Source organism: Macaca thibetana, chromosome 1 (genome assembly GCF_024542745.1).
Source record: "Macaca thibetana thibetana isolate TM-01 chromosome 1, ASM2454274v1, whole genome shotgun sequence".
NCBI classification, from domain to species: Eukaryota; Metazoa; Chordata; class Mammalia; order Primates; family Cercopithecidae; genus Macaca; species Macaca thibetana.
The window spans coordinates 217,989,918-218,016,411 of record NC_065578.1 but is presented as its reverse complement, the minus strand read 5'-3'; the positions used below and the strand labels follow the sequence as shown (position 1 = coordinate 218,016,411).

The 26,494-nt window shown below is 43.0% G+C and overlaps 1 protein-coding gene across 1 annotated transcript; it reads left to right on the top strand.

The window, feature by feature from the left end:
- Positions 1-5: 5 nt before the first annotated feature.
- On the top strand, positions 6-26,494 carry TFB2M (transcription factor B2, mitochondrial). The gene is made up of 8 exons (XM_050771967.1): positions 6-498; positions 1,896-1,984; positions 8,173-8,326; positions 8,978-9,126; positions 14,684-14,773; positions 17,824-17,886; positions 22,037-22,197; positions 25,856-26,494. Exons 1-8 carry the CDS (start codon positions 186-188, stop codon positions 26,025-26,027), a joined length of 1,191 nt encoding a protein of 396 aa, XP_050627924.1. The 5' UTR covers positions 6-185; the 3' UTR covers positions 26,028-26,494.

Genomic DNA, 26,494 nt, shown 5'->3' with positions numbered 1-26,494 from the left:
GAGGCGGAAGCGGAAGTGAGGGAGAAAAGCCGAGGTCTCCGCTGTTCGCATGCGCGGGCTGTAGTGTTTACTTCCGCTTGACCTGGCCCGGATGCCAGGAAACGTTCCACGTGGGATACCGTGCCTGGGGTTCACTGAAGTAGCGACACTTGGTAGTCTTTGGAGCGGGCCTGAGAGACAAGGACATGTGGATCCCAGTAGCCGGGCTTCCTCTGCGGCTGAGGCTCTCTGCCTTGGCGGGCACTGGTCGCTTTTGCATTTTAGGGTCTGGAGCGGCGATGCGAAAGCACTTGCCGGCGAGGAACCGCCGTGGCCTGGCTGACTCCTCTCCGCAGCTGTTGCCCGAACCGGATTTCAGGAATCCGCCAAGGAAGGCGTCTAGGTCCAGCTTAGACTTTAAGCGTTACGTAACCGATCGGAGATTGGCTACGACCCTGGCGCAAATCGTATGCGGAAAACCAAATAGACCTCCACACTTACTGCTGGAGTGCAATCCAGGTGAGTCCAGCTGGATTGCATTTTCTTGGATGTTCATCATTTATTCAAACGTATTGACCCTCGTCGGGGTGCTATTTAAGATACTAGGTTTTTTTGTTGTTTTGTTTTGAGACGGAGTCTCACTGTGTCGCCAGGCTGGAGTGCAATGGGGCGATCTCGGCTCACTGCAACTTCCGCGTCCCGGGTTCAAGCGATTCTCCTGCCTCAGCCTCCCGAGTAGCAAGAAGTACAGGCGCCCGCCACCACGCGCAGCTAATTTTCTTATTTTTATTAGAGACGGGGTTTCGCCATGTTGGCCAGGATGGTCTCTTGACCTTGTGACCTTGTGATCTCTTGACCTGGTGATCTCTTGACCTTGTGATCCGCCCGCCTAGGCCTCCCAAAGTGCTGGAATTACAGGCGTGAGCCACCGCGCCTGGCCAGATACGGGTCTTTTTTTTGAAGTTCCTTAGTTGGAGAGATTGCCCACAACATAAGCGTAGAGTCTATATCATTAATGACACCACAAAATATTTCTGTAGCAGTTTGCACTTTACACAATGTTTTGATAAAACATGCTCTTGGATCTTATCATCTCTCCAAAAGGGTTGCAAACCTCTGCCAGCTGAAAAAATGATGTTATCTTATTTTTCCGCGCATTCCCTATAGACAGTAGCAGGATGCTAAGAACACAAGATTTATAGGCTTTTTGAATAATAATATTTTAAAGCACCATTTCGTATCACAGGCAGTTCTGTTTAGGCTTGACAATCTCTTTGATAGTTAAAGCATCCGTGTAGTCCATGAGTAAGTGAGAGGCTAGAGGCAGTCTATTTTATTGTGGTATGCTTCTTCTAAGAGGTAGTGAATCATAGTGATGAAGTGTGCAAGGTTTGGCCGGGTGCGGTGGCTCACGCCTGTAATCCAGCTCTTTCAGAGGCCGAAGCGAGTGGATCCCTTGAGGTCAGGAGTTCCAGACCAGCCTGGAGCCAACATGGTGAAAGCCCGTCTCTGCTTAAAATACAAAATTAGCCGGGCGTGGTGGCGGGCGCCTGTAATCTCAGCTACTCGGGAGGCTGAGACAAGAGAATCGCTTGAACCCAGCAGGCAGAGGTTGCAGTGAGCTGAGATAGTCCCACTGCACTCCAGCCTGACGACAGAGTGAGACTTCGTCTCAAAAAAAAAAAAGTTTTGCAGTCACTGACAATGATGTCGAAGCCAAGCTGCAGCGCTTGTGATGCTGGAGTCAAATAATATAATCTCCTGTTTCCTGAAATGTAAAAAGGAGAGTGACATCTACTTGGGGGATGCTGTCAGATTTAAAATCAGATAATAACGTGGAACATCTAAAGTTGGGTATTGAAAGAGATTATGTTGTTTCTTGTGCAAATAAACTTTTCATTCTGTTAATGCGCCAGGTCCTGGAATCCTGACTGAGGCATTACTTGAAGCTGGTGCCACAGTGGTTGCCCTCGAAAGTGACAAAACGTTTATTCCACATTTGGAGGTATATTTTTAGTTTCTAAACATATGTTATTGTTTGGTTAACTACCTGTAAGTGGTTTAAGGAAATAAAATTAAGCACACAGGTTTTTAAGTAGAATATCTTTTAGGGAGCCGTCTCTGAAATATCTTGTTTATTCCCAGTGACTAGAACACAGTTAATATTCGGTGCTGTTGAGTGGCTGAAACATGAGGGGTTCTGAGACTTGTTTGCTAGTTCTAGGTCGGCTGCAGCCTGGTTGGCTGACTTTGAACAAAGTGTATAACTGGCATCCCTAGGTTTGTTTCCCCATTTCTGCTAAGCTGCGCTGTGCTCCTTCTGTGAGCTTGGAATCTAACTGGAGTAAGTGCTAATGTTAGGTTAATGGGTCTATGTAACCTCTAGATTTAGGGTTTCAAAGGCCAGAAAGGTTGGCATGCAAATTAAGTATCTTTTATCTGAAATGCTTGGGAACACAAGTGTTTTGGATTTCAAATTTTTTCATATTTTGCAATATTTGCATATACCTAATGAGATATCTTGGGGATGGGACCTGAGTCTAAAAATTCCTTTTTTGTTTCTTACACATCTTATTCATAAGGCCTAAAGGCAATTCTGTATAATATTTTAAATAATTTTGTGCATTAAACAAAATTTGTATACATTGGGCCATCAGAAAGCAAAGGTGTCACTGTGTCAGCCACCCATGTGAACAATCTGGTTGTTTGACATCGTCATCATCCCTAACTTTTTTTTCTTTTTTTTAAGATAGAGTTTCCCTCTTGTCACCCAGGGCTGGAGTGCAATGGTGTGATCTCGGCGCTCACTGCAACCACTGCCTTCCAGGTTTAAGCGATTCTCCTGCCTCAGCCTCCCAAGTAGGTGGGATTACAGGCGCCTGCCACTATGCCCAGCTGATTTTTGTATTTTTAGTAGAGACGGGGTTTCACCGCAAACCTGTCACAGGTCGGGTGTGGAATTTTCCACTTTTGGCATCATGTTGGCACTCAAAAAGTTTCACATTTTGGAGTATTTCAGAATTTTTGAATTAGGGATGCTCAGCGTGTCATCAGATACAGTTACATAGAGTGAAGGCATTTTCCAAATAGATTTTTCAGTGATTGTGCTTCTTAAAAAGCAGACACATTTACATAACAATGAAGAAGTGGAAATCCTTTGCATCTTTAGCCAGCCTCTTATTCTCATTCTCCTTCCCTCTTTTATAATCTTCAGCTTCAATTTACGAAACTTGTACTTCTCTATGCCAACTTTGTGAAACCATGCAGAATGCCTGTATCCAAAATTGCATGACAACAAAAAATTGTGAAAATGTCTGTCAGATCCAGTTGTTTAATTCTTTTAAAACTATGAGTATTATTGTTATTCTACAACTTACTGTTTTGAAAAGAGTTCAAGTTTTAGCTACGTTATTTAATTGATTTAAATCTGAAGGAGTTCCAAAAATGTGAAGAAAAAAAGAACACATAATTGTCCAAAGATTTAACATCCTGAAATGTGATTCAGTAAACAGTCATCTGTAGTTTCAACTTGGAAATTAAAAACAAGAAGATAAGGCCGGGCGCGGTGGCTCAAGCCTGTAATCCCAGCACTTTGGGAGGCCGAGACAGGCGGATCACGAGGTCAGGAGATCAAGACCATCCTGGCTAACACGGTGAAACCCCGTCTCTACTAAAAAATACAAAAAACTAGCCGGGCGAGGTGGCGGGCGCCTGTAGTCCCAGCTACTCGGGAGGCTGAGGCAGGAGAATGGCGTGAACCCGGGCGGCGGAGCTTGCAGTGAGCTGAGATCGGGCCACTGCACTCCAGCTTGGGCAACAGAGCGAGACTCCGTCTCAAAAAAAAAAATAAATAAATAAAAATAAAAAAATAAAAACAAGAAGATAACTTTTATCCTGTTTTGAGGAAAAAAAAAAAAAGCCTATATTGAAAGGTTAATCTACATGTTCACAAAGTAATTAAGATTGTATTAAAATGTCTTTGTTTCTATTTAAAGTTTGTTATTCTGTAACACAGTAGTTGCTGTTTTCTGTAAGATCCTCAAGACTGAGCAACCGAGGCTCATGCCTGTAATCCCAGCATTTTGGGAGGCTGAGGTGGGCAGATCACTTGAGGTCAGGAGTTCAAGACCAGCCTGGCCAATGTGGTGATACCCCACCTCTACTAAAAATACAAAAAATTAGCTGGGCGTGGTGGTTCATGCCTGTAATCCTAGTTACTTGGGAGGCTGAGGCAGGAGAATCACTTGAACCCGGGAGGTGGAGGTTGCAATGAGCTGAGATCGTGCCATTGCACTCCAGTCTGGGCTACAAGAACAAAACTCAGTCTCAAAAGAAAAAAAATGTCTTCAAGATAAGAGTTTAATTTTAAAACAGTTGTTTTACTGAAAAAAGGAGAATTTTTGAAACAATAATTGTGGTAGGAATATCAATAACAAAATGTTTCTGAAGCTATAAATGTAAGCTCAAGATATAAACATCATTGCTTAAATCCAGTCTTTGATTAGAACTAGTTTTTTCTCTTTTAAGGCTTTTATTTTCTACTAGCACTAACTTGTACTCAACCCTTAGTACATATTCTCTCACTTTTTAGTAACTGTTGTTATGATAAATTGAAAAGCTATTCAAATAAAATTTTGTGGAATGAATCTGTTTGCCAGAATGAAAAGAGAAGTAACAATAGGTAAACGGAACTCTTGTGGCTCTAAGTCAGGGGCTTAAAGTCGTGCTCTTAGCAGATAGGATAATGCTTCTGGCCAACTAAAGTTTGTTCCTGAAAACTGAAAGGAGTTTCATTGGTGATAGCTGGGATTACAGGCACCCGCCACCATGACCGACTGATTTCTTTGTATTTTTAGTAGAGACACGGTTTCACCATGTTGGCCAGATTAGTCTGCAACTCCTGACGTCAGGTGATCCGCCCACCTCAGCCTCCAAAGTGCTAGGATTACAGGCTTGACCCACCGCGCCTGGTAAATGAGACAAACTTAATGGGACGTACCTAACTTAATGACTAGTAGAACCTCAAGGGTTACTTGCCTTTTCTGTTATTTTCCGGTCCTGTTTTTGAAACCTAGTGCAATCCAGTTGAATTTTCAGATGTGATCTCTCTGTTGTATGAATTGAACTATTTATCCTGGAGCTTTGATTGTTACCATGTTTGAATTGTTGAGTGTTAACTGACGGGTACTGAAGTAAGAATGTATGGTGTCCTCTCAGAACATACAAGTGTGTTGAAGCCATAAAGTGTTCATCGTTTATACATTTTCGTTTTCTCTTTTGAGACAGGGTCTCACTCCTATCACCCAGAAGGTCCATGCATACATCTCATAATGTTTTAAGAAAGATGACGAATTTGTGTTGGGCGCATTCAAAGCCGTCATGGGCTGTACGCGGCCCCCAGGCCACAGGTTGGACAGCCTTGCTGTGCATGTCGACTGATAATCATATGCATTGGATGGGTACTCTTTCTTTTAGCTTCCATGACACCGCCCTCTTCTGGGTTTCCTCCTTACTCGTATTCTCAGTGTCTTGTCATTAGACTTTGTTTTTTTTTTTTTTTTTTTTTTTTTTTTTTTTTTTTGAGACGGAGTCTCGCTCTGTCGCCCAGGCTGGAGTGCAGTGGCCGGGTCTCAGCTCACTGCAAGCTCCGCCTCCCAGGTTCACGCCATTCTCCTGCCTCAGCCTCCGGAGTAGCTGGGACTACAGGCGCCCGCCACCTCGCCCGGCTAGTTTTTTGTATTTTTAGTAGAGACGGGGTTTCACCATGTTAGCCAGGATGGTCTCGATCTGCTGACCTTGTGATCCGCCCGTCTCGGCCTCCCAAAGTGCTGGGATTACAGGCTTGAGCCACCGCGCCCGGCCGTCATTAGACTTTGGACATAGTCTACTTCAGGGCTGGTCCTCTGTTTCTCCCTAGTGTGGACCCCTGACTTAAATTACCTTCAACAAGCCAAATTCCCACACATTTATATCGTCAGCCTGGACCACTCCACTGACAGCTTATTCAGGGCTGCAGCTTCCTACCTGACACCTCTACCTGGATCACATAGTAGGCATCTCGAAATTATTGGGACCAAATATATATGATTTCCACCCCCAGTCTTTCCCTTCCTCTAGTCTTTTTAAAACTTCCCCTTGAAAGGGATTGTTAAAATTTACTAGATTTAAAAATTTTTTTTTATTTTATTTGTTTATTTACTTTGGAGATGGAGTCTCACTCTGTCACCCTGGCTAGAGTGCAGTGGCGCAATCTCAGCTCACTGCAACCTCTGCCTCCTGGGTTCAAGCGATTTCTCCCACTTCAGCCTTCCCAGTAGCTGGAATTACAGGGGTGCGCCATCACCCCGGCTTACTTTTTTATTTTTAGTAGAGACAGGGTTTCACCATGTTGGTCATGCTCATCTCAAACTCTTGACCTTGGGTGATCCGCCCTCTGGCCTCCCAAAGTGCTGGGATTACAGATGTGAGCCACCGCACCTGGCCAAAATTTACCAGATTTTGAGCTGGGCATGGTATCACACGCCTGTAATCCCAGACACTTAGGAGGCTGAGACAGGAGTATCACTTAAGGCCACGAGTTTGAGACCAGCCTGCGGACATAGTGAGACTCATCTCAATAAAAAATAAGAGGAAAAAATATTTTACTAGATTTAGAAATAGGATAATATTCATAGGTTGTATGCAAATGCTTAAGAAAAACTAGGTGTTTGAATTAATAACTTTAAGTTACATCATTTTAAACCTTAATAAATATTAATAGAATTTTCTGTGCACAGAAACATCAATGTACGCATTAAAAACATAATGCCTTATTGTTTTGTTTTGTTTTTTTTTTGTAACTTCAATTTAAGTTTATGGAGTCTATAACTGATTCTTGCCCTAACTACGAAGGTCTCTAGTACTACTGCAAGGTGAGCAAATCACAGCAGTGAGAAGACTGAGGTATATTAGACCTCTTCTAGCAAACAAGGTATATAGTTGCTTCTGTCTTTAGAAAAAGTAAATGAAAATTATGGAGATGAGCTAAGTTCACTTGTTTGGTGGATAGCTGACTAGATTCCCTTAGAAGAAAGATATTCTCTTGAATCCATCTGCCTTTCACTTTCATATTTTAATTGTTTTTCTTTACTGTGAAACATCTTTCATTTTTTCTTCCCATGACCAAAGCAGATGGCTCACAGTTCTCTATATGAGGCCAACCATGCTGTCAGAATCTTTGCCCAGTGCTTCAGGTAGCCACTACTAAGCAGTCAGAGAGTGGCATGAAAAGCTTTTGAATAGCTGAAGCCATTATGATAAAGTAAGTGGGGCCAGGTGCAGTGGCTCATACCTGTAATCCCAGCACTTTGGGAGGTCAAGGTGAGCAGATCTCTCGAGCTCAGTAGTTTGAGACCAACCTGGGCAACATGGCGAAACCCTGTTGCTACAAAAAATCCAAAAATTGGTGGGCGTGATGGTATACACCTGTAGTCCTAGCTACCTGTGGGACTGAGGTGGAAGGATCACTTAAGCCCAGGAGATCAAGGCTGCAGTCAGCTGAGATTGCGCCACTGCACTCCTGCCTGGTTGACAGCTTGTCTCAAAGAAAAATAAAGTGAACGGATAAATAAAAATTTGTGATAGGTTATTTCTGTTTGGGGGGCTTTTTCTTGGTAATATTATTGTACTTTTGCCACTTTTCAGGTATTGATTTTTACTTCCTCTGTTAAATTTTGGGTGTGTTAGTAATATTTTCTTTACATCTTCATGGAGGTAGAAATATTTTTTGTAAAAAGATAATTCAGCTGGGTGTGGTGGTTGTAATCCCAGCACTTTGTGGGGCCAAGGCAGGCATGTCATGAGGTCAAGAGATTGAGACCATCCTGGCCAACATGGTGAAACCTGTCTCTACTAAAAATACAAAAAATTGGCTGGGTGTGGTGGTGTGCACCTGTAGTCCCAGCTAGTCAGGAGGCTGGCACAGGATCACTTGAACCCGGGAGGCAGAGGTTGCAGAGAGCCGAGATGGTGCCACAGCACTCCAGCCTGGCAACAGAGCGAGACTCTGTCTCCCAAAAAAAAAAAAAAAAAGGTAATTGATTTATTTTTATCTTTACATTTTATCATTGGGTTTTTGAAGTAGAGTTTTTTGAGTTGTTGCAAAGTATGCTTAAAGCTGAAATTTTTTAACATGTTATCTTTGTCTCTCTTTAGTCCTTAGGAAAAAATCTGGATGGAAAACTACGAGTGATTCACTGTGACTTCTTTAGAATAGATCCTAGAAGTGGTGGAGCAATAAAGCCACCGGCTATATCTTCTGAAGGGCTCTTTAAGAATTTGGGAGTAGAAGAAGTTCCTTGGACAGCAGGTCATTTTTGGAATCTACTAAAGCAAATACCTGGAGTTTGCCATGTTTCTGTGCAGTATAGCTGATTTGTTGATGAAATTTGTGTTTTACTTGTTTATTGTCTGAGATGGAGTCTCGCTCTGTCACCCAGGCTGGAGTGCATTGGTGCGATCCTGGTTCACTGACCCTCTGCCTCCTGGTTCATGCGATTCTCCTGCCTCGGCCTCCCGAGTAGCTGGGATTACAAGTGTGTGTCACCACACCTTGTTAACTTTTTGTATTTTTGGTAGAGATGGGGTTTCACCATGTTGGCCAGGCTGGTCAACTCCTGCTCTCAAGTGATCTCCCTGCCTCGACTTCCCGAAGTGCTGGGATTACAGGTGTGAGCCACTGTGCCTGGCCAAATTTGTGTATAATTTATATTGTATTAATACAATTTATGAGCAGATGCTCTAACTCTGAATATGGCATTTACCTCACCTGGACACAGACAACCAGTTTATTTCCCCAAAAGTCAAGTTCCATGCCAAGGAAAGATATTGAGGCTTAGTTTTTATTGAAATAAACTTGAAATTGATATAGTTTGTTAACTTAGTTTGTCTCAATAAAATATGGGCATAGGACAAAATGCTAAGAACTTTATTCAGATCTTTTTGCTTATATTTCTAACAGGCGTCCCTTTAAAAGTATTTGGAATGTTCCCAAGTAGAGGTGAAAAAAGGGCACTTTGGAAACTCGCATATGACTTGTATTCCTGTTCTTCTATCTATAAATTTGGACGAATAGAAATAAATATGTTTATTGGTGAAAAAGAATTCCAGGTATGTTATTAACAAACACCTGTTTTTTGTTTTGAAAGAGTTCTGTGATTTTTCTCTGAGTATTCTTAATCTGTGCAATTTTAATTTAGGGGTCATGACATTTGAGGGTCTAAGATTGTTTTTAAATTCTGCAGAGTAGTCTTTAGACTCAGGTTACTTTTTCAGTGTACAGTTGAGTGGTTTTAAGTGCATTCCCATTGTACAACCAATACCATCATCCGTCTCCAAAACTTTTCATCATCCCATACCAAAACTCTGTACTCATTAAACACAAACTCTGTGCTTCCCTCTTCCTGCATCCACTAGTTATCGTTATTCTACTTCCTGTCTCTGTGAATTTAACTGTTCTCTTTACCTCATGTAAGTTTACAATATTTCTTTGTGTCTGGCATATTTCACTTAGCATAATGTTTTCAGGGTTCATCCATGTTACAGCATGTGTCAGAATTTCATTCCTCTTTAAGGCTGAATAATATTCCATTCTGGCCAGGCACGGTGGCTCACTCCTGTAATCCCAGCACTTTGGAGGCCGAGGCATGCTGATCATTTGAGGTCAGGAGTTCGAGACCAGGTTGGCCAACATGGCAAAACCCCATCTTTACTAAAAATACGAAAATTAGCCAGGTGTGGTAGTGCATGCTTGTAATCCCAGCTACTTGGGAGGCTAAAGCAAGAGAATCACTTGAACCTGGGAGGACGAGGTTGCAGTAAGCCGAGATTATGCCGCTGCACTCCAGCCTAGGCAACAGAGCAAGACTTTGTCTCAAAAAAAAAAAAAAATCCATTGTATGTGTATACCACAGTTTGTGTGTTCATGTATCAATGACGTTTAATTGCTTTTACCTTTTGGCTGTTGGGAATAATGCTGCAATGAACATGAGTTTACAAATATCTCTTCAAGTCCTTTGAGTGTACAGCTAGAAGTAGAATTGCTGGATCAGATAGTAATTCTATTTTTAGTTTTTTGTGGTTTTTTGTTTGTTTGTTTGTTTGTTTGTTTGTTTGAGATAGAGTCTTTCCCTATTGCCCAGGCTGGAGTGCAGTGACATGATCACAGCTCTCTGCAGCCTGGACCTTCTGGGTTCAAGCGATCTTCCCACCTCAGCCCCCGAGCTGTGACTGCAGCCACATACCACCAGGCCTGGCTTTTTGTAGCAATAGGGTCTTGCCATGTTGCTCAGGCTGGCCTCCAACTCAGGGACTCAAGCAGTCCTCCTGCCTCAGCCTTCCAAAGTGTTGAGACTACAGGCATGAGCTACTGTGCCCAGTCTGTTTTTAGTTTTTTGAGGAACCATCATACTGTTTGTTCCATCGTGGATGCACCATCTGACATTGCTACCAGCAGTGTGCAAGGGTTCCGATTTCTCCACAGCATTACTGAGAGTCGTTTTCTGGGTCCTTGGTAGTACCTCTCCTAATGGTGTGAAGTGGTATTTCATTGTGCTTTTGATTTGCATTTTCCTAATGATTAGTGATGTTGAATATATTTTTATGTACTTACTGACTGTATGTCTTTTAAGAAATGTCTGTTCAAGACGTTTGCCCATTTTTAATGGGTTATTTTGTTTGTTGCTGAGTTTTAAGAGTCCTTTATATATTCTGGATATTAATCTCTTATCATACCTGATTTGCAAATATTTTCTCCCGTTCTATGGGTTGCCTTTTAACCCTGTTAATTGTGTCCTTTGATGCCGAAAGTTTTTAATTTTGATGAAGTCAACTTTGTCTCTTTCTTCTTTTGTTGCCTGTGCCTTTGGTGTCATACGTAGCTCAGCGGTCCCCAACATCTTTGGCACCAGGGACCGGTTTTGTGGAAGACGGTTTTTGCATGGACGGTGGTGGGGATGGTTTCGGGATGATTCAAGTGCATCACATTTATTGTGCACTTTATTTCTATTATTATTACATCTAATATGTAATGAAATAATTATACAACACACCATAATGTAGAATCAGTGGGAACACTGGGCTAGTTTTCCTGAAACTAGATGGTGCTTCTTGGGGCTGATAGGAGATAGTGACAGATCATCAGGCATTAGATTCTCATAAGGCCTTCGCAACCCAGATCCCTCACATGCGCAATAGGGATTGCGTTCCTGAGAATCTAAGGCGGCTGCTAATCTGACAGGAGGTGGAGCCCAGGCGGTGATGTGAACAGTAGGGAGCGGCTGTCAATACGGATGACACCTCGCCTGGCCACCTGCCGCTCACTTCCTGCTGTGTGGCCCAGTTTCTAACAGGATGTGGACTGGTATCAGTTCGTGGCCCAGGGACTGGGGACCTGTGTCGTAGCTAGTAGATCATTGCCAAATCCTGTGTTGTGAAGGTTTCCTTGCGTTTCCTTCTGAGAGTTTTACAGTTTTGGCTCTTGTTTAGGTCTTTGATCCATTTTGAGTTAATTTTGTTTATGGTTTCGGCGTCCAGCTTCATTCTTTGATCTAGTTTTCCCAGTGCCATTTGTTGAAAAGACTATTCTTTACCCCCATCAAATGGTTTTGGCGTTGGTGTCAGAAGTGATTTGACCATATGTGTAAGAGTTTATTTCTGGGCTCTATTGTATTCCATTGATCTCAATATTTGTCCTTAGGCCAGTACAACACTGTCTTACCACTGTTGCCTTGGTAAGTTTTGAAATCAGAGGGTGATTCATCCAAATTTATGATTTTTAATGATTGTTTAGGCTATTTGAGTTTCCTTGAGATTCTATATGGATTTTAGGATGGATTTTTCTGTTTCTCCAAAACATGTTAGGATTTTCATAGGGATTGCATTGAATCTTGAGATTGCTTTGTGTGGTAATGGCATCTTAACAGTATTCAATATTAAATCTTCCAATCCGCAAACATGAAATGTCTTTCCGTTTATTTGTGGCTTTTGTTGTTGTTGTTGTTGTTTTCGTTTTTGTTTGACACAGGGTCTCACTCTGTCGCCTGGGCTGGAGTGCAGTGGTAGGATCACAGCTCACTGAAGCCTTGACCTCCCAGGCTCAGGTGATGCTCCCACCTCAACCTCCCCAGCAGGTGGGACTACAGGCATGGACCCCCGTGCCTGCCTGATTATTGTGGTTTTTGTAGAGATGGTTTTACCACGTTGCTCAGGCTGGTCTTGAACTTATGGGTTCAAGTGGTCCTTCAGCCTCGGTCTCCCGAGGTGCTAGGATTGCAGGTGTGAGCCACTGTGCCTGGCCTCCATTTATTTGTGTTTTTAATTACTAGCTTTTAAGTTACTTTTGGTGCTATTGTAAATGGAAGTGTTTTTCTAATTGTCCGTTGCTAGTGCAAAAAAATGCAACTGACTTGTGTGTTTTTGTATCCTGCAGCTTTGCTGAATCTGTTAGGTTTTTTTGTTTGTTTGTTTGTTTGTTTTAGACTGAGTCTTGCTCTGTGGCCCAGGCTGGAGTGCAGTGGCACAATCCCGGCTGACTGCAACCTCTGCCTCACAGTTCAAGTGTTTCTCCTGCCTCAGCCTCCTGAATAGCTGGGATTACAGGCACGCACCACCATGCCCAGCTACTTTTTTTATATTTTTAGTAGAGATGGGGTTTCACCATGTTGGTCAGGCTAGTCTCAAACTCCTGACCTCATGATCCGCCTGCTGTGGCCTCCCAAAGTGCTGGGATTACAGGTGTGAGCCACAGCACCTGGCCAGGTTTTTTTTTTTTTTCCTTTGTTTTTAAAGAGACAGTGTCTCACTTTGTTGCCCAGGCTGGTCTCGAACTCCTGGGCTCAAGTGATCCTCCTGCCTCGGCTTCCCAAAATGCTGGGATTGCAGGTGTGAGCTATCACACTCAGCTGAATTTATTACTTTTAACAGGATTTTTTTAATATTTAAGGGTTTTTTAAATTAATTTTTTTAACTTTAAAACATTTAAAAAAATTTTTTTAGAGACAGGGTCTTGCTCTGTTGCCCAGGCTTGAATGTAGCGGTATGTTCATAGCTCACTGCAGCCTCAAACTTCTGGGCTCAAGTGGTCCTCCTGCCTCAGCCTCCCCTGTAGCTGCGACCACCTGTGCGCACCACCACACCCAGGTAGTTGTTGGTTCTTGTAGTGATAGGGTCATGCTGTGTTGTTCAGGGTGGTCTTGAACTCCTGTCTTCACGTGATTCTGCTGCCTAGGGGAGGCAAGTGCTAGGATTCCAGTTGTGAGCCATCACACCAAACCTCAGATTTGAGACTCTGGTTTTAATTCTCTGTCATGGAAGGTCTTCCTGACAACCTTGATATTGCTGAGTGTCATCTTTCTTTTCTGCCCAGAATGTTTCATGTTATTAATCTGTTAATCCGGTTTAACGGAAATGCTTATTTGTCTCTCTTGTTGCCCATGCTGGAGTGTGCTGTCGATGGCTTTCACAGGCACAGTCTTCTCACACCGAACCCCCGAACTCCTAGACTCAAGCAGTCCCCTTGCCTCGGCCTTTTGAGTAGCTGGGACTACAGGTGCACACCACTGCACCCAGCTTTTTGTATCTAATTCTAGTTTTCTCTGCTTAAATTTCTAGATGCTATTAAGATAGTACTATTAAGATCTGATAAGAGTAAGATTTGTATAATGCATATTTGTATTGCTATGGATTAAGATAGTGGGGCAAAAAATGAAGGGACGATTGGCTCCCCCAGACCCATTTAGTAAATACATATTTACTAGCCATGGAAAGACAGCGGGGGCCTCAGGACCTTGAGGCTGTGCATAGCATACAATATTAAACAAAGGAATGGCAAGGAGAAAAATGTTAGATTCCTGCTGCTAGGATTATATTCCAGTGGCCCATGCTTCTTCTGCCATGGACCTTTTCACACGTGGTTTCTTCTCTCCGGAGTGCCTTCCCATTCATTGAGGTAACCTCGTCCTTTCGGATCAGCCTTAACACTCGTGTTGTTTTTTAAGAGATGGGGTCTCACTGTGTTGCTGGTCTTGAACTTCTAGGCTCAAGCAGGCCTCCTGCCTTGGCCTCCCAAAGTGCTGGAATTACGAGTGAGACCCCTTATGCCCTACTGTTGCCCCTGCTGGAGTGCTGTGGCTCTCACAGGCACAGTCACCGCACACCGAACGCCCAAACTCCTGGGCTCAACCAGTCCCCTTGCCTCAGCCTTTCCAGTAGCTGTACCCGGTTTTTTGCATCTAATTCTAGTTTTATTTTCTTAAATGTCTAGATGCCATTAAGATAGTCCTATTTTTTTTTTTTTTTTTGAGACAGAGTCTCACTGTGTCATCCAGGCTGGAGTGCAGTGGCGCGATCTCGGCTCACTGCAAGCTCCGCCTCCTGGGTTCACGCCATTCTCCTGCCTCAGTCTCCCAAGTAGCTAGGACTACAGGCGCCCGCCACCACGCCTGGCTAAACTTTTTTTTGTATTTTTAGTAGGGATGGGGTTTCACCTTATTAGCCACAATGGTCTCCATCTCTTGACCTCATGATCCGCCCACCTCGGCCTCCCAAAGTGCTGGATAACAGGCGTGAGCCACCGCGCCCGGCCAAGATAGTCCTATTAAGATTCAACATTTGTTTTTGATTGATTAAAGATGTATATAACATGCAATTTTTATTTTCCTTTTACTAGAAACTAATGGCAGATCCCCGAAATCGAGGCTTGTATTATGTATTAAGTGTTGTCTGGCAGGTAGCTTGTGAGATTAAAGTTCTGCACATGGTGAGTAAAATCTTTCTATTTAAAAACATTTTTCTTTAGAGACAGGGTCTCATTCTGTTGCTCAGATTGGAGTGCAGTGGTGCTATCATAGCTTGCTGCAGCCTTGAACTACTGGCCTCAAGTGATCCTCTCACCTTAGCCTCTGGAGTAGCTGGGACTACAGCCATGCGCCACCATGCCTGGCTAAGTTTTAAAATTGTTTTAAATATTGCCCAGCCTGGTCTTGAACTCCTGGCCTCAAGTGATCCTTCTGCCTTAGCCTCCCAGATCACTGGGATTATAGCATGACCCACTGCACGTAGCTCTAATTTTTATTTTTTTATAATTTTTTATTTTTTTGAGATGAGTCTCAGTCACCCAGGCTGGGGTGCAGTGGTTCGATCTCGGCTCACTGCAAGCTCTACATCCTGTGTTTAAGCGATTCCCCTGCCTCGGCCTCCCGAGTAGCTGAGACTACAGGCGTGTGCCACCATACCTGCCTAATTTTTTGTATTTTTAGTGGAGACGGGTTTCACCACATTGGCCAGGCTGGCCTTGAACTCCTGACCTCAGGTGCTCTACCCACCTTGACCTCCTAAAGCGCTGGGATTACAGGCATGAGCCACTGTGTCTGGCCATGGCTCTAATTTTTAGATTGTTGCAATGTGGATCTTAGCGTATTCTCTTCACTGCTTTTGCCTGAGAATATTCCGAGGTCTTCAGTCCGTGCTCCTTGCTGTTTTTTTTTAAGCTCAGGAATGTTACCTCATTTGATTTTTAGCTTTTGTTCCAATTCTTTTTTTTTCCCTCAAAAACACTGGAGGTTCTTGGGTGGGATCTCTGATCCTTGTCTGTAGTGTCTGTGACGCTCTCGTCATTTTTCTCCATTCCCAGAATCTCTTCACACTTAGTCTTCACGTCACTGATTCCGCTTTCTGCCCGCACCGTATATTGTACTCTCAGTACTATAGTTCTTGGTTTCTCTAAAATTCTTCCTCACCCACTGATCTTGTCTCATTCTGTTGACTTTCATCTCAAGCCTTCTGTCCTGGTAGCTTTCAGCTGGTTTCTTCAGAGAGGCCCTCTGAGGACTTTAGCTTGCAGAATAATGTTTTTGTCTTTTTGTTCCCTTAATACTTAATACTTAATACTGTTTTCAAAGGTCCTGTGTTAGGTTTCGCCATTTGCTAAACTCCAGCGAGGAAAGGTCTTTCTGGCCCTAACGTTTCTCAGCGCTTGCTCCACTGCGTATCTGCAGCTCTGGCCCTGACATTTCTCAGCGCTTGCTCCACTGCGTATCTGCAGCTCTGGCCCTGACATTTCTCAGCGCTTGCTCCACTGCGTATCTGCAGCTGTAGAGGAGGTCATTGAAGTCCATTCCCAGTGTCTTGCGGGTTTTCTTCCACCGTCCTGGACGAGGGGAAAGCTGCTGAGGCTCGACCCGGCGTGTGGGAAGTGGCCATACCCATTGTGCACGGCTGATGGTGCTTTTCTTCCCCCACTTAAAGTGACGTTCCCGGAACTGCTAGGAATTTCACAGTTTGGCCCCAATTATATGTTTTATTCCACTCTCATTGCCCCTATAGTTAATAATAAATTACTGTTTCGACAGTAGCCTTTCAGACCTTGTGTTCAATATTGTTTAGTTTTTTAAGCCTATGTCAGATCTATTTTAACCCACTCTTATTTGGAATTTAATATGGGTATGGGTATGTATAGTTTTTTTTAACAGAGAATACTTTTTCGGGTGGATCGGTTTTTTATTTTGAGACATGATCTCATTCTGTCAACCCAGGCTGGAGTGCACCGGCACAATCCCAGCTCACGGCAACCTCTGCCTCCCAGGCTTAAGCAATCCTCCCGCCTCAGCCTCCCAAATGGCTGGAACTACAGGCATGTGCCACCACACCCGGCTAATTTTTGTATTTTTTGAAGAGACAGGGTTTCACCTTGTTGCCCAGGCTGGTCTCAAACTCCCGAGCTCAAGCGGTTCTCCTACCTCAGCCTCCTAAAGTGCTGGGATTATAGGCATGAGCCACTGTGCCTAACCAGATCATCTTTTAAAATTAATTGCCTTAGCCGGGCGCGGTGGCTCAAGCCTGTAATCCCAGCACTTTGGGAGGCTGAGACGGGCGGATCACAAGGTCAGGAGATCGAGACCATCCTGGCTAACACGGTGAAACCCCGTCTCTACTAAAAAATACAAAAAAACTAGCCGGGCGAGGTGGCGGGCGCCTGTGGTCCCAGCTACTCGGGAGGCTGAGGCAGGAGAATGGCGTAAACCCGGGAGGCGGAGCTTGCAGTGAGCTGAGATCCGGCCACTGCACTCCAGCCTGGGCGACAGAGCCAGACTCAGTCTCAAAAAAAATAAAATAAAATAAAATAAAATAAAATTAATTGCCTTATGCACAACATTCTATTACAAAAGATAGATACCGAAAAATAGTGATCCATTTTAAAATTGACACTAGGTTTTTGTTGTTGTTTTTGGATAGGGTCTCACTCTGTTGCCAGGCTGGAGTACAGTGGCGCACTCTTGGCTTACTGCAAACTCGAGCTCCCAGGCTCAAGCACTTTGGCCTCCCAAAGGGCTGGGATTATAGGCATGAACCATAGCACCCGGTCAACACTAGCGTCTTTATTTGTGTATTTCCATGTATGTCCTAACATATTCAAATAGTTTGATTAATAGGCTTTTCCACTAAAATAGGGCAAAAAGAAATCCTTAGCATTAATCTAATATGCCTTAAACTGCTGATTCTGACTATGATATGGAAATGTTCAGTGGTAAAAATTGTAACAAACACTTATTTGCATAATTGCATAAAGGGCGAGTCATGTTTAATAAGGAAAAGAAGTACTAGTATTTGGGTAGACTTTTGATCCTCCTCCTCTTTCAAAAAATTAAGGAGAGATATGTGTATTATTTAACTATAACATGTTTTTCTTAAATCCAATTAAACTGACTATTCTCTTATTTAGGCAAGGTGTTTTTTAAGGAAGAAATAATTTGGGGCACTTTGACCAAGGAGAAATAAAAGATGTTGTTTTGCTTTGGTTTTCTTCCCTAGGAGCCTTGGTCATCATTTGATGTATACACCCGAAGTGGGCGTCTGGAAAACACAAAGCGTAAGGTAAGACGAAAATAATGCCTTTTCCTTTTTCTCCCTACGCGACATATTTTTTATTTTATTTTTTAGGACTATTTGGTAGTCTGTATTTAACTTTCTAATTTTGAAATATCTAGAAACATTCTTTAAACATATCTTACTACTTTTAATGAATCGGAAGTGTTTTAGAGGAGTTTTATCAGCTGTTATACAATGGATGCTAGCATAGTAGTAGGCTTAAAAACAGAATTTAAGTTCTCTTCTTATCTCTTTTGAAATGAAGGTACATCTCAAATTTGGAAAATAAAATCATTTTAATATTCATCTAATTTGATTAATTAAAATCAAAATTTTATGACTTATTAATCGATTAGAAATTTGTGATATTCGAGGTCAAGAGATTGAGACCATCCTCGCCAACATAGTGAAACCCCACCTCTATTAGAAATACAAAAATTAGCCCGGTGTGGTGGCGCACGCCTGTAGTCCCAGCTACTCAGGCGGCTGAAGCAGGAGAATCACTTGAACCTGGCAGACAGAGGTTGCAGTGAGCCAAGATCGTGCCACTGCACTCTAGCCTGACGACAGAGTGAGACTCCCTCTTAAAAAAAAAAAAAAAATTGTGATATTACTACTTTTATTACATGGTTGAATTCACTGATAGGTACTTCTTGATTTTTACCCAGGAGTTAGGCCTTTATTTTTGTTCATTTTTAAATCTTTGTATGTAAGAACCAAAGGGACAACGTTATAGTTCTCCATTTAGTTTATCTCAGTGCTAGTTTTGAAATTCTAATAAAATAGCTAAAGTTTCACAAAATTTTTTGACTCAATTCAGAAGTTTTACTTTAGAATTAGATACCTGTCTTTAAGGTTTGGAGCGTAAAAAAAAAAAGAATTAAATGCTAACGATGGCCTAATCTCAGCATAACAGCTTAGTCTGAAGACCCTGTTGGCTTGCTTGCTTATGTTTTTTTCTCACACTTGCCACTAAAGGAAAAAGAAAGTTATCAGTTTTCTTTCACTGATGTGATTTCAGAGTGCTCAGTCATCATTGTGCTTTTAGTTCTGTTTGACTATTTATACAGCATATTTATGTGGTCTCAAAAAACACAATAGGAAAAATACATTTTTGTCTAATAGAGTACATTTGTATGCTATTGGGGACTTATCCAAATATTCCACAAATGCGCAATCCTGTGTATAACAAAGTTTCTCAGTTTTTCAGCAAGAAGATGAAAAGCTTAAGTTTTTTGGCCAAGCTTAAAAATACAAACTTGGCCTGGCATGGTGGCTCACTCCTGTAATCCCAGCACTTTGGGAGGCCAAGGCGGGTGGATCACAAGGTCAAGAGTTTGAGACCAGCCTGGCCAACATACTGAAACGCTGTCTCTACTGAAAATACAAAAATTAGCTGGGTGTGGTGGCGTGCACCTGTAGTCCCAGCTACTCAGGAGGCTAAGGTGGGAGAATCACTTAAACCTGGGAGGCAGAGTTTGCAGTGAGCTGAGACCATGCCATCGCACTCCAGCCTGGGTGACAGAGCAAGACTCTGTCTCAAAAAAAAAAATGTGTTTGTGTATATATATACATATATAAACTTTTAGGGTTGAAGATGAAATAAGCAAATGTCATATTTTATGACGGAATTTATTTTAGATATTTCACATCTATCTTTGATGTCATGGTGCTCATATTGTTATAAAAGCAGTTTGAGACATTTAACGGGTTTTTAGAGCCTATCATTTCTATCCAAGTTTTGTTTGAGACTTCTACTTTTTAAATATCAAATTAAAAATGTTAGTCAATAACTTTTTTTTATCCTTTGCATCCAATGGTGATGTTTTATCTCGAATATAGCAAAGACTCAATATATGTTAATGCCATGTTTGGGAATTTTTTTTACTATTAATTTTTATTTTTATTTTTTTAAATTTTTTTATTTTTTCGAGGCAAAGTCTCATTCTGTCGCCCAGGTTGGAGTGTGATGGCACAATCTTGGCTCACTGCACCTCCACCTCCCAAGTTCAAGAGTTTCTCCTGCCTCACCCTCCCGAATGCTGGGATTACAGGCATGCTTCACCACGTGGGGCTAATTTTTGTATTTTTAGTAAAGATGGGGTTTCAACCATGTTGGCCAGGCTGGTTTCGAACTCCTGACCTCAGGTGATCCGCCTGCCTCGGCCTCCCAAAGTGCTGGGATTACAGGCATGAGCCACCACACCTAGCCTTTTGTTGTTGTTGTTAAAGACAGTGACTCACTCTTCTCCCAGACTGGAGTGCAGTGGCACGATCATGGCTTACTGCAGCCTCAAACTCCCGGCACTCAAGTGATCCTCCCACTTCAACCTCCCAAATAGCTGGGACCACAGGCGTGCACCACCTTGCCCAGCTAGTTGTTTGTTTGTTTGTAAAGAAGGTGTCTCCCTATGTTGCCCAGGCTGGTCGCTAACTCTTGAGCTCCAGCAATCCTCCTGCCTCAGCCTCCCAAAGCGTTGGATTGCAGGCGTGAGCAACCCGGCCTCGTGTCTGGGATTTGATTTTACCCTACTTAGATGTTAGTAGATGTTACTGTTTCTCGGACGTTGGCCTAAGACTCCTGGATCAGACAAAGGATGTTCTGTGCCTCTCTTCCTGTGGAGTGATTTGATATGGCTCAGTTGGATGACTTGCATTTAGTGGATTTGCTTTACAGCTGAGAAGTACAGAGCTGGGGGATCCAGGTCTTTTTTTTTTTTTTGAGTTAGGGTCTGGCTCTGTCACCTAGGCTGGAGTGCAGTGGTGTAATCTCGGCTCACTGTAAACTCCACTTGGCGGTCTCAAGCATCCTCCCCTCTGAGCCTCCTAAGTAGCTGGGGCTACGGGCATGCAACACCATGCCATGCCAATTTTTGTACTGTTTGTAGAGACAGGGTTTTACCATGTTGCCCAGGCTGGTCTTGAACTCCTGGGCTCAAGCTATCTGCCCACCTCAGCCTCCCAATGAATCCGTCTTTCATAGCAAACATTAAGCAAACCTGCCCTTTTGTTTTTTTAAGATAGAGCCTGGCTCTGTCGACCAGCCTTGAGTGCAGTAGCATGCTCTCAGCCTCCACCTCCTGGGTTCAAGCCATCCTCCCACCTCAGCCTTCCAAGTAGCTGGGACTACAGGCACACACTGCCACACCCACCTAATTTTTTATTTTTTATAGAGATGGGGTTTTGCCATGTTGCCCAGGCTGATCTTGAACTCCTGACCTGAAGTGATCCATGCCTTGGACTCCCAAAGTGCTGGGATTATGGGCATGAGCCCTGCGCCCAGCCATAAGCCTGCTCTTTGTCCTGGAGAGAGACACTATCTCCTCCCTCAAGGTTACTCATTGCAAACAACTCTGAGAAATGGCCCAGGTAAAGACCAATTAGGGCTTTGTGTGCTTGGTGTACACAGTTAGAAAATGTGGGCCAGGTGCGGTGGCTCACGCCTGTAATCCCAGCACTTTGGGAGGCCGAGGTGGGCAGATCATGAGGTTAGGAGATCAAGACCATCCTGGCTAACACGGTGAAACCCCATCTCTACTAAAAAATAAAAAATAAAAAAAAATTAGCCAGGCAGGGTGGCGGGCGCCTGTAGTTCCAGCTACTCGGGAGGTTGAGGCAGGAGAATGGCGTGAACCCGGGACGCAGAGCTTTCAGTGAGCTGAGATCACGCCACTGCACTCCAGCCTGGGTGACAGAGCAAGACTCCGTCTCAAAAAAAGAAAAAAAAAGGCAGTGGCTCAAGCCTGTAATCCGAGCACTTTGGGAGGCCGAGACGGGCGGATCACGAGGTCAAGAGATCGAGACCATCCTGGCTAACACGGTGAAACCCCGTCTTTACTAAAAAAAAGTACAAAAAACTAGCCGGGCACGGTGGCGGGCGCCTGTAGTCCCAGCTACTCGGGAGGCTGAGGCAGGAGGATGGTGTAAACCCAGGAGGCGGAGCTTGCAGTGAGCTGAGATCCGGCCACTGTACTGCAGCCTGGGCGACAGAGCGAGACTTCATCTCAAAAAAAAAAAGGAAAAGAAAAAGAGAATGTGAAGACACTCGGCCTGTGGTGATTGTGTCTTTCAGCAGGTAGCTTGAAGGAAGAAGCGAGCGATGTCTTACTCTGGCAATATTTTGTGACTAATGCAATTCATTTTTTCTTCTCTCCAGGAAGTATTAGAACTATTACAACAAAATCTGTATCTTATTCAAATGACTCCTCGTCGAAATTTATTTACCAATAGCTTAACACCTATGAACTATAATATATTTTTTCACTTGTTAAAGCACTGTTTTGGGAAGCGCAGTGCTACTGTGATAGATCACTTACGGTAAGTGAAAAGAATAAAAGTAAGTATGAAAGTAGCAATTTGATGTACGTATTCTTCTTTCATCTTAGAGGTCTATTTTTTATATCTTGATTGACAGAGTGAGGTACCATGTTTTCCCTCATATTTCTTCAAGATAATTTGTTCTCCCTAGTGTACATTTTGAGGAAAATATATTTTTCTCATAATCTCTCAGTGAGTTTCATTTATTTTTCCTTCTTTGAAAAAATGCCCAGGGATGCCTACAGGCTGTTTTGTCTTTTGGAGAGTATAGGCCTAGCTTTATCTTACGGGAAGCACTAGCAGCTTACCACTAGTGGGGTGGAGAAAAATCAGCGTTGCTGGAGGCATGCCCACGGTCACCCCTCATTGCCTGTCTTCAGTGGTGTAAAAGTGAAAAACATGTTTGCTGTTGTTGTTAGAGACAGGGTCTCGCTGTGTTGTCCAGGCCGAAGTGCAGTGGCACAGTCTCAGCTCACTGCGGCCTTGTCTTCCCAGGCTCAAGTGATCCTCCCACCTCAGACTCCTGAGTAGCTGGGACTACGAGCATGCACCACCACGCCTGGCTAATTTTTATATTTGTAAAAATATAACATTTTTTATTTATATTTTGTGTTTATAAATTGTATGCCATTTTTTGGCCGGGCGCGGTGGCTCAAGCCTGTAATCCCAGCACTTTGGGAGGCCGAGACGGGTGGATCACGAGGTCAGGAGATCGAGACCATCCTGGCTAACACGGTGAAACCCCGTCTCTACTAAAAAATCCAAAAAAAAAAAACTAGCTGGGCGAGGTGGCGGGCGCCTGTGGTCCCAGCTACTCGGGAGGCTGAGGCAGGAGAATGGTGTGAACCCGGAAGGCGGAGCTTGCAGTGAGCCAAGATCCGGCCACTGCACTCCAGCCCCGGCGACAGAGCAAGACTCCATCTCAAAAAAAAAAAAAAAAAAAAAAAAAAAAATTGTATGCCATTTTTTGTAGAGATGCCGGTTTTGCCATGTTGCCCAGGCTGGTCTCAAAATCCTGGCCTCAAGCAATCCACCTGGCTTGGCCTCCCAAAGTGCTGGGGTCACAGGCATGAGCCACCGTGCCTGGCCATCCGTGTAATTTGCATGTAGGGCTGACGCACACATCTCTGTCAGTAGTGCTGGGGTCACAGGCGGGAGCCACCGTGCCCAGCCATCTGTGTAATTTGTATGTAGATCCATGTAATTTGTATGTAGGGCTGATGCATACGTCCCTGTAAGTTGTGCATTGTGCCTTGTCATCAGCAGCCCATAGTCATTCAGTCTTGCCAGAGGATGGGTAAAATGTTAAAATAATTATTTTAACTAATTTGATCATTTAACATATAACTCTTGAGCTGTTGACCAGACAATATTTATCTAAAAATAAATGTTAAAAGTGGCAATAGCCTGGGTGCAGTGGCTCATGCCTGTAATCCGAGCACTTTTTGTGAGGCCAAGGTGGAAGGATCACTTGAGGAGGCCGGTGGTTGGAGGCTGTAGTGAGCCATAAACTCACCGCTGCACTCCAGTGTGGGACACACAGGAAGCTGGCCTTGTCCCTTTAAAAAAAGAAAGAAAGAAAATTGGAGGCAGAGAGCGCCAACAAGAGTTTGAGACGAGCCTGGGTGACAGAACAAGACTCTATCTCTAAAAAAAAAAGGGTGGGGGGGCGGGGTAATAGACTAGTAAAAGGCAATAGACTAATAAAAGGCAATCTCTTATTTTTTCATCTTGCCACCTTGTGGTGGCTATTTTCAATAAAAATACCAAGAAAATAGGGAAATAAGGAATAAATGTTGTAAATCATGGTGCAAAATATTAAAAATGCTCCTGGTAATCTCAATGGACTAGAAACATGTTACTGAGATTCTATTCAATATCAAAATTTGGAATTGAACAGACAAGAGTCTCACTCTGGGCCGGGCGCGGTGGCTCACGCCTGTAATCCCAGCGCTTTGGGAGGACGAGGCGGGCAGATCACAAGGTCAGGAGATCGAGACCACGGTGAAACCCCGTCTCTACTAAAAATACAAAAAATTAGCCGGGCGCGGTTGTGGGCGCCTGTAGTCCCAGCTACTCGGGAGGCTGAGGCAGGAGAATGGCATGAACCCGGGAGGCGGAGCTTGCAGTGAGCTGAGATCGCGCCGCTGCTGCACTCCAGCCTGGGCGACAGAGCGAGACTCCGTCTCAAAAAAAAAAAAAAAAAAAAAAAAAAAGTCTCACTCTGTTGCCCAGGCTGGAGTACAATGGCACAATCATAGCTCACTGCAACCACAAACCTCTGGGCTCAAGTGATCCTGCCTCAGCCTCTTCCCTGAGTAGCTGGGCCTGTTACGCCCACCACTATGCCCAGCTAACCTTCTACATTTTTTGTAGAGATGGGGTCTCTCTGTTGCTCAGGAGAGTCTTGAACTCTTGGGCTCAAATGATCCTCCCACCTCGCCTCCCAAAGTGCTGGAATAACAGGTATGAGCCACCACACCCAGCCCAAAATATTTTTTTACAGTTGTTGCTGTGAGAGGCTTATCGATGGTTTCTTGCTAAGCTAATATACAGTTATATACCTCATATTATGGTATATGATACACCTCATTGATTCTATATTGTATATATATTATATAATATACCTCATATATATAATACCTCGTAATGAGGTAGATTCCTCACACCTGGTTTCAGTCAGTGGCAGACCAAATGTACAATAGTGGTCCCATAAGGTTATAATGATGCTGTATCTTTTACTGTATCTTTTCTATCACTCATCATTGTGTTACAGTTGCCTACAGTGTTCAGTACAGTAACATGCTGTGCAGGTTTGTAACCTTGGAGCAACTAGGCTATGCCATATATCCTAAGTATGTAATGGGCTGTATCACATAGGTTTGGGTTAAGTACTCTGTAAGATGTTCAAGCAACAAAGAAGTCACCTAACAGGGCATTTCTCGGGACATTCCTCCATCATTAAGCAATGCATGACTGTATAAGGAAGTTCGCTGCTTTATAATTTATTTACCAGTGATGGTTACATCAAAATGTGAAAAACGACTCCCTCTTGGTAAACTGCCAAACAGCAACTTCTGCTGTTCGTAGTACTGAGCTTTGACATGAACCAAAAGAAGTTAAGAATATTTTTTGCAGAAAGGAAAAGGATGAAAGAGGTAGGCATAATAATTTTTGAAAGGGTAATGATTAAACTAGAATTTTGTGTAAAAATTGATTAGAGTATGTGAAAGCCTAAACCTGCTATTAATATTTTCATTATAGGTTAGCTATGAAACTTTAGAAATAAACATAAAGTTATTGGAAGTTCTTAAACTAAATAAGATTGCTCATATGTAAGTTATGGTTCTTTTTTTTTTTCTTCTTATTTCAATAGCCTTAGGAATACAAGTGATTTTTTTGTTTCATGGATGGATTGTTGAAGTCTGGGCTTTTAGTGTACCCGTCACCCAAATGGTGTACATTGTACGCAGTAGGTTGTGCTTTATCCCTCACCCTCCTCCTCTCCTCTTCCCTGCTGATTCTCCCGTGTCCATTACAGCACTCTGTATGCCTAAGTTTGACATTTTAATTTCGACTTAGAAGCCATTTCTGTCACCAGTAAGGGATAGATGCATGAGAAAGAATTCAGCACGTTTACTTTATATTTCTTTTGCAGTTCATTGACTCCACTTGATGCAGCGGATATATTGATGCAAATAGGAAAAAAGGAAGATGAGAAAGTAGTTAACATGTACCCTGAAGACTTCAAAAGACTTTTTGAAACTATAGAGTCTTCCGAAGATTGTACTTATAAATGGCTGTATGATGACACCCTGGAAGATATGTAGCACCTGGACTGTCATTTTTGGTGGAGCAGTTTATTTACTTGGAAACTATGACATGAAAACCAAACTTGAAAACTCCCATGCTTTCAGCAGAAGATAACTGTTCTTGTTTTGCACAAGCCAGGCAGATCATTTCTCCTAAGTTACCATTGGCATATTGGATGAAACAGTGGCTGCTATTTTATTCACAATTGAATAAAATGAAAACTTCAATTAATTATGGATTTGATCAGATTGAATTCATTTTCTTTCAGATTCCTCTTTAAATATTTCACTTTTACTGTTGCTGACGTTTGCATCTTCTTGAAGAGCAAGAGTCTGTACATTATTAAGCTTAGAAAGTAAACAAAACTGATACACTGATTTGCCTTTCAGTTTGTTGAAATGTATTGTCAAATACTGTACAATGAAATTGTTTAAATTGTAATATGATTTAAACTTTTTTAGAAATTAAAATATTTTAAATAAGA

Excerpts from the sequence above, each read along its gene's own strand:
- TFB2M (XM_050771967.1), top strand. The coding sequence starts at position 186 with ATGTGGATCCCAGTAGCCGGGCTTCCTCTGCGGCTGAGGCTCTCTGCC. Across the intron at positions 499-1,895 it reads ACTGCTGGAGTGCAATCCAG|GTCCTGGAATCCTGACTGAG; the intron begins GTGAGTCCAGCT and ends TTAATGCGCCAG. Across the intron at positions 22,198-25,855 it reads ACTGTGATAGATCACTTACG|TTCATTGACTCCACTTGATG; the intron begins GTAAGTGAAAAG and ends TTTCTTTTGCAG.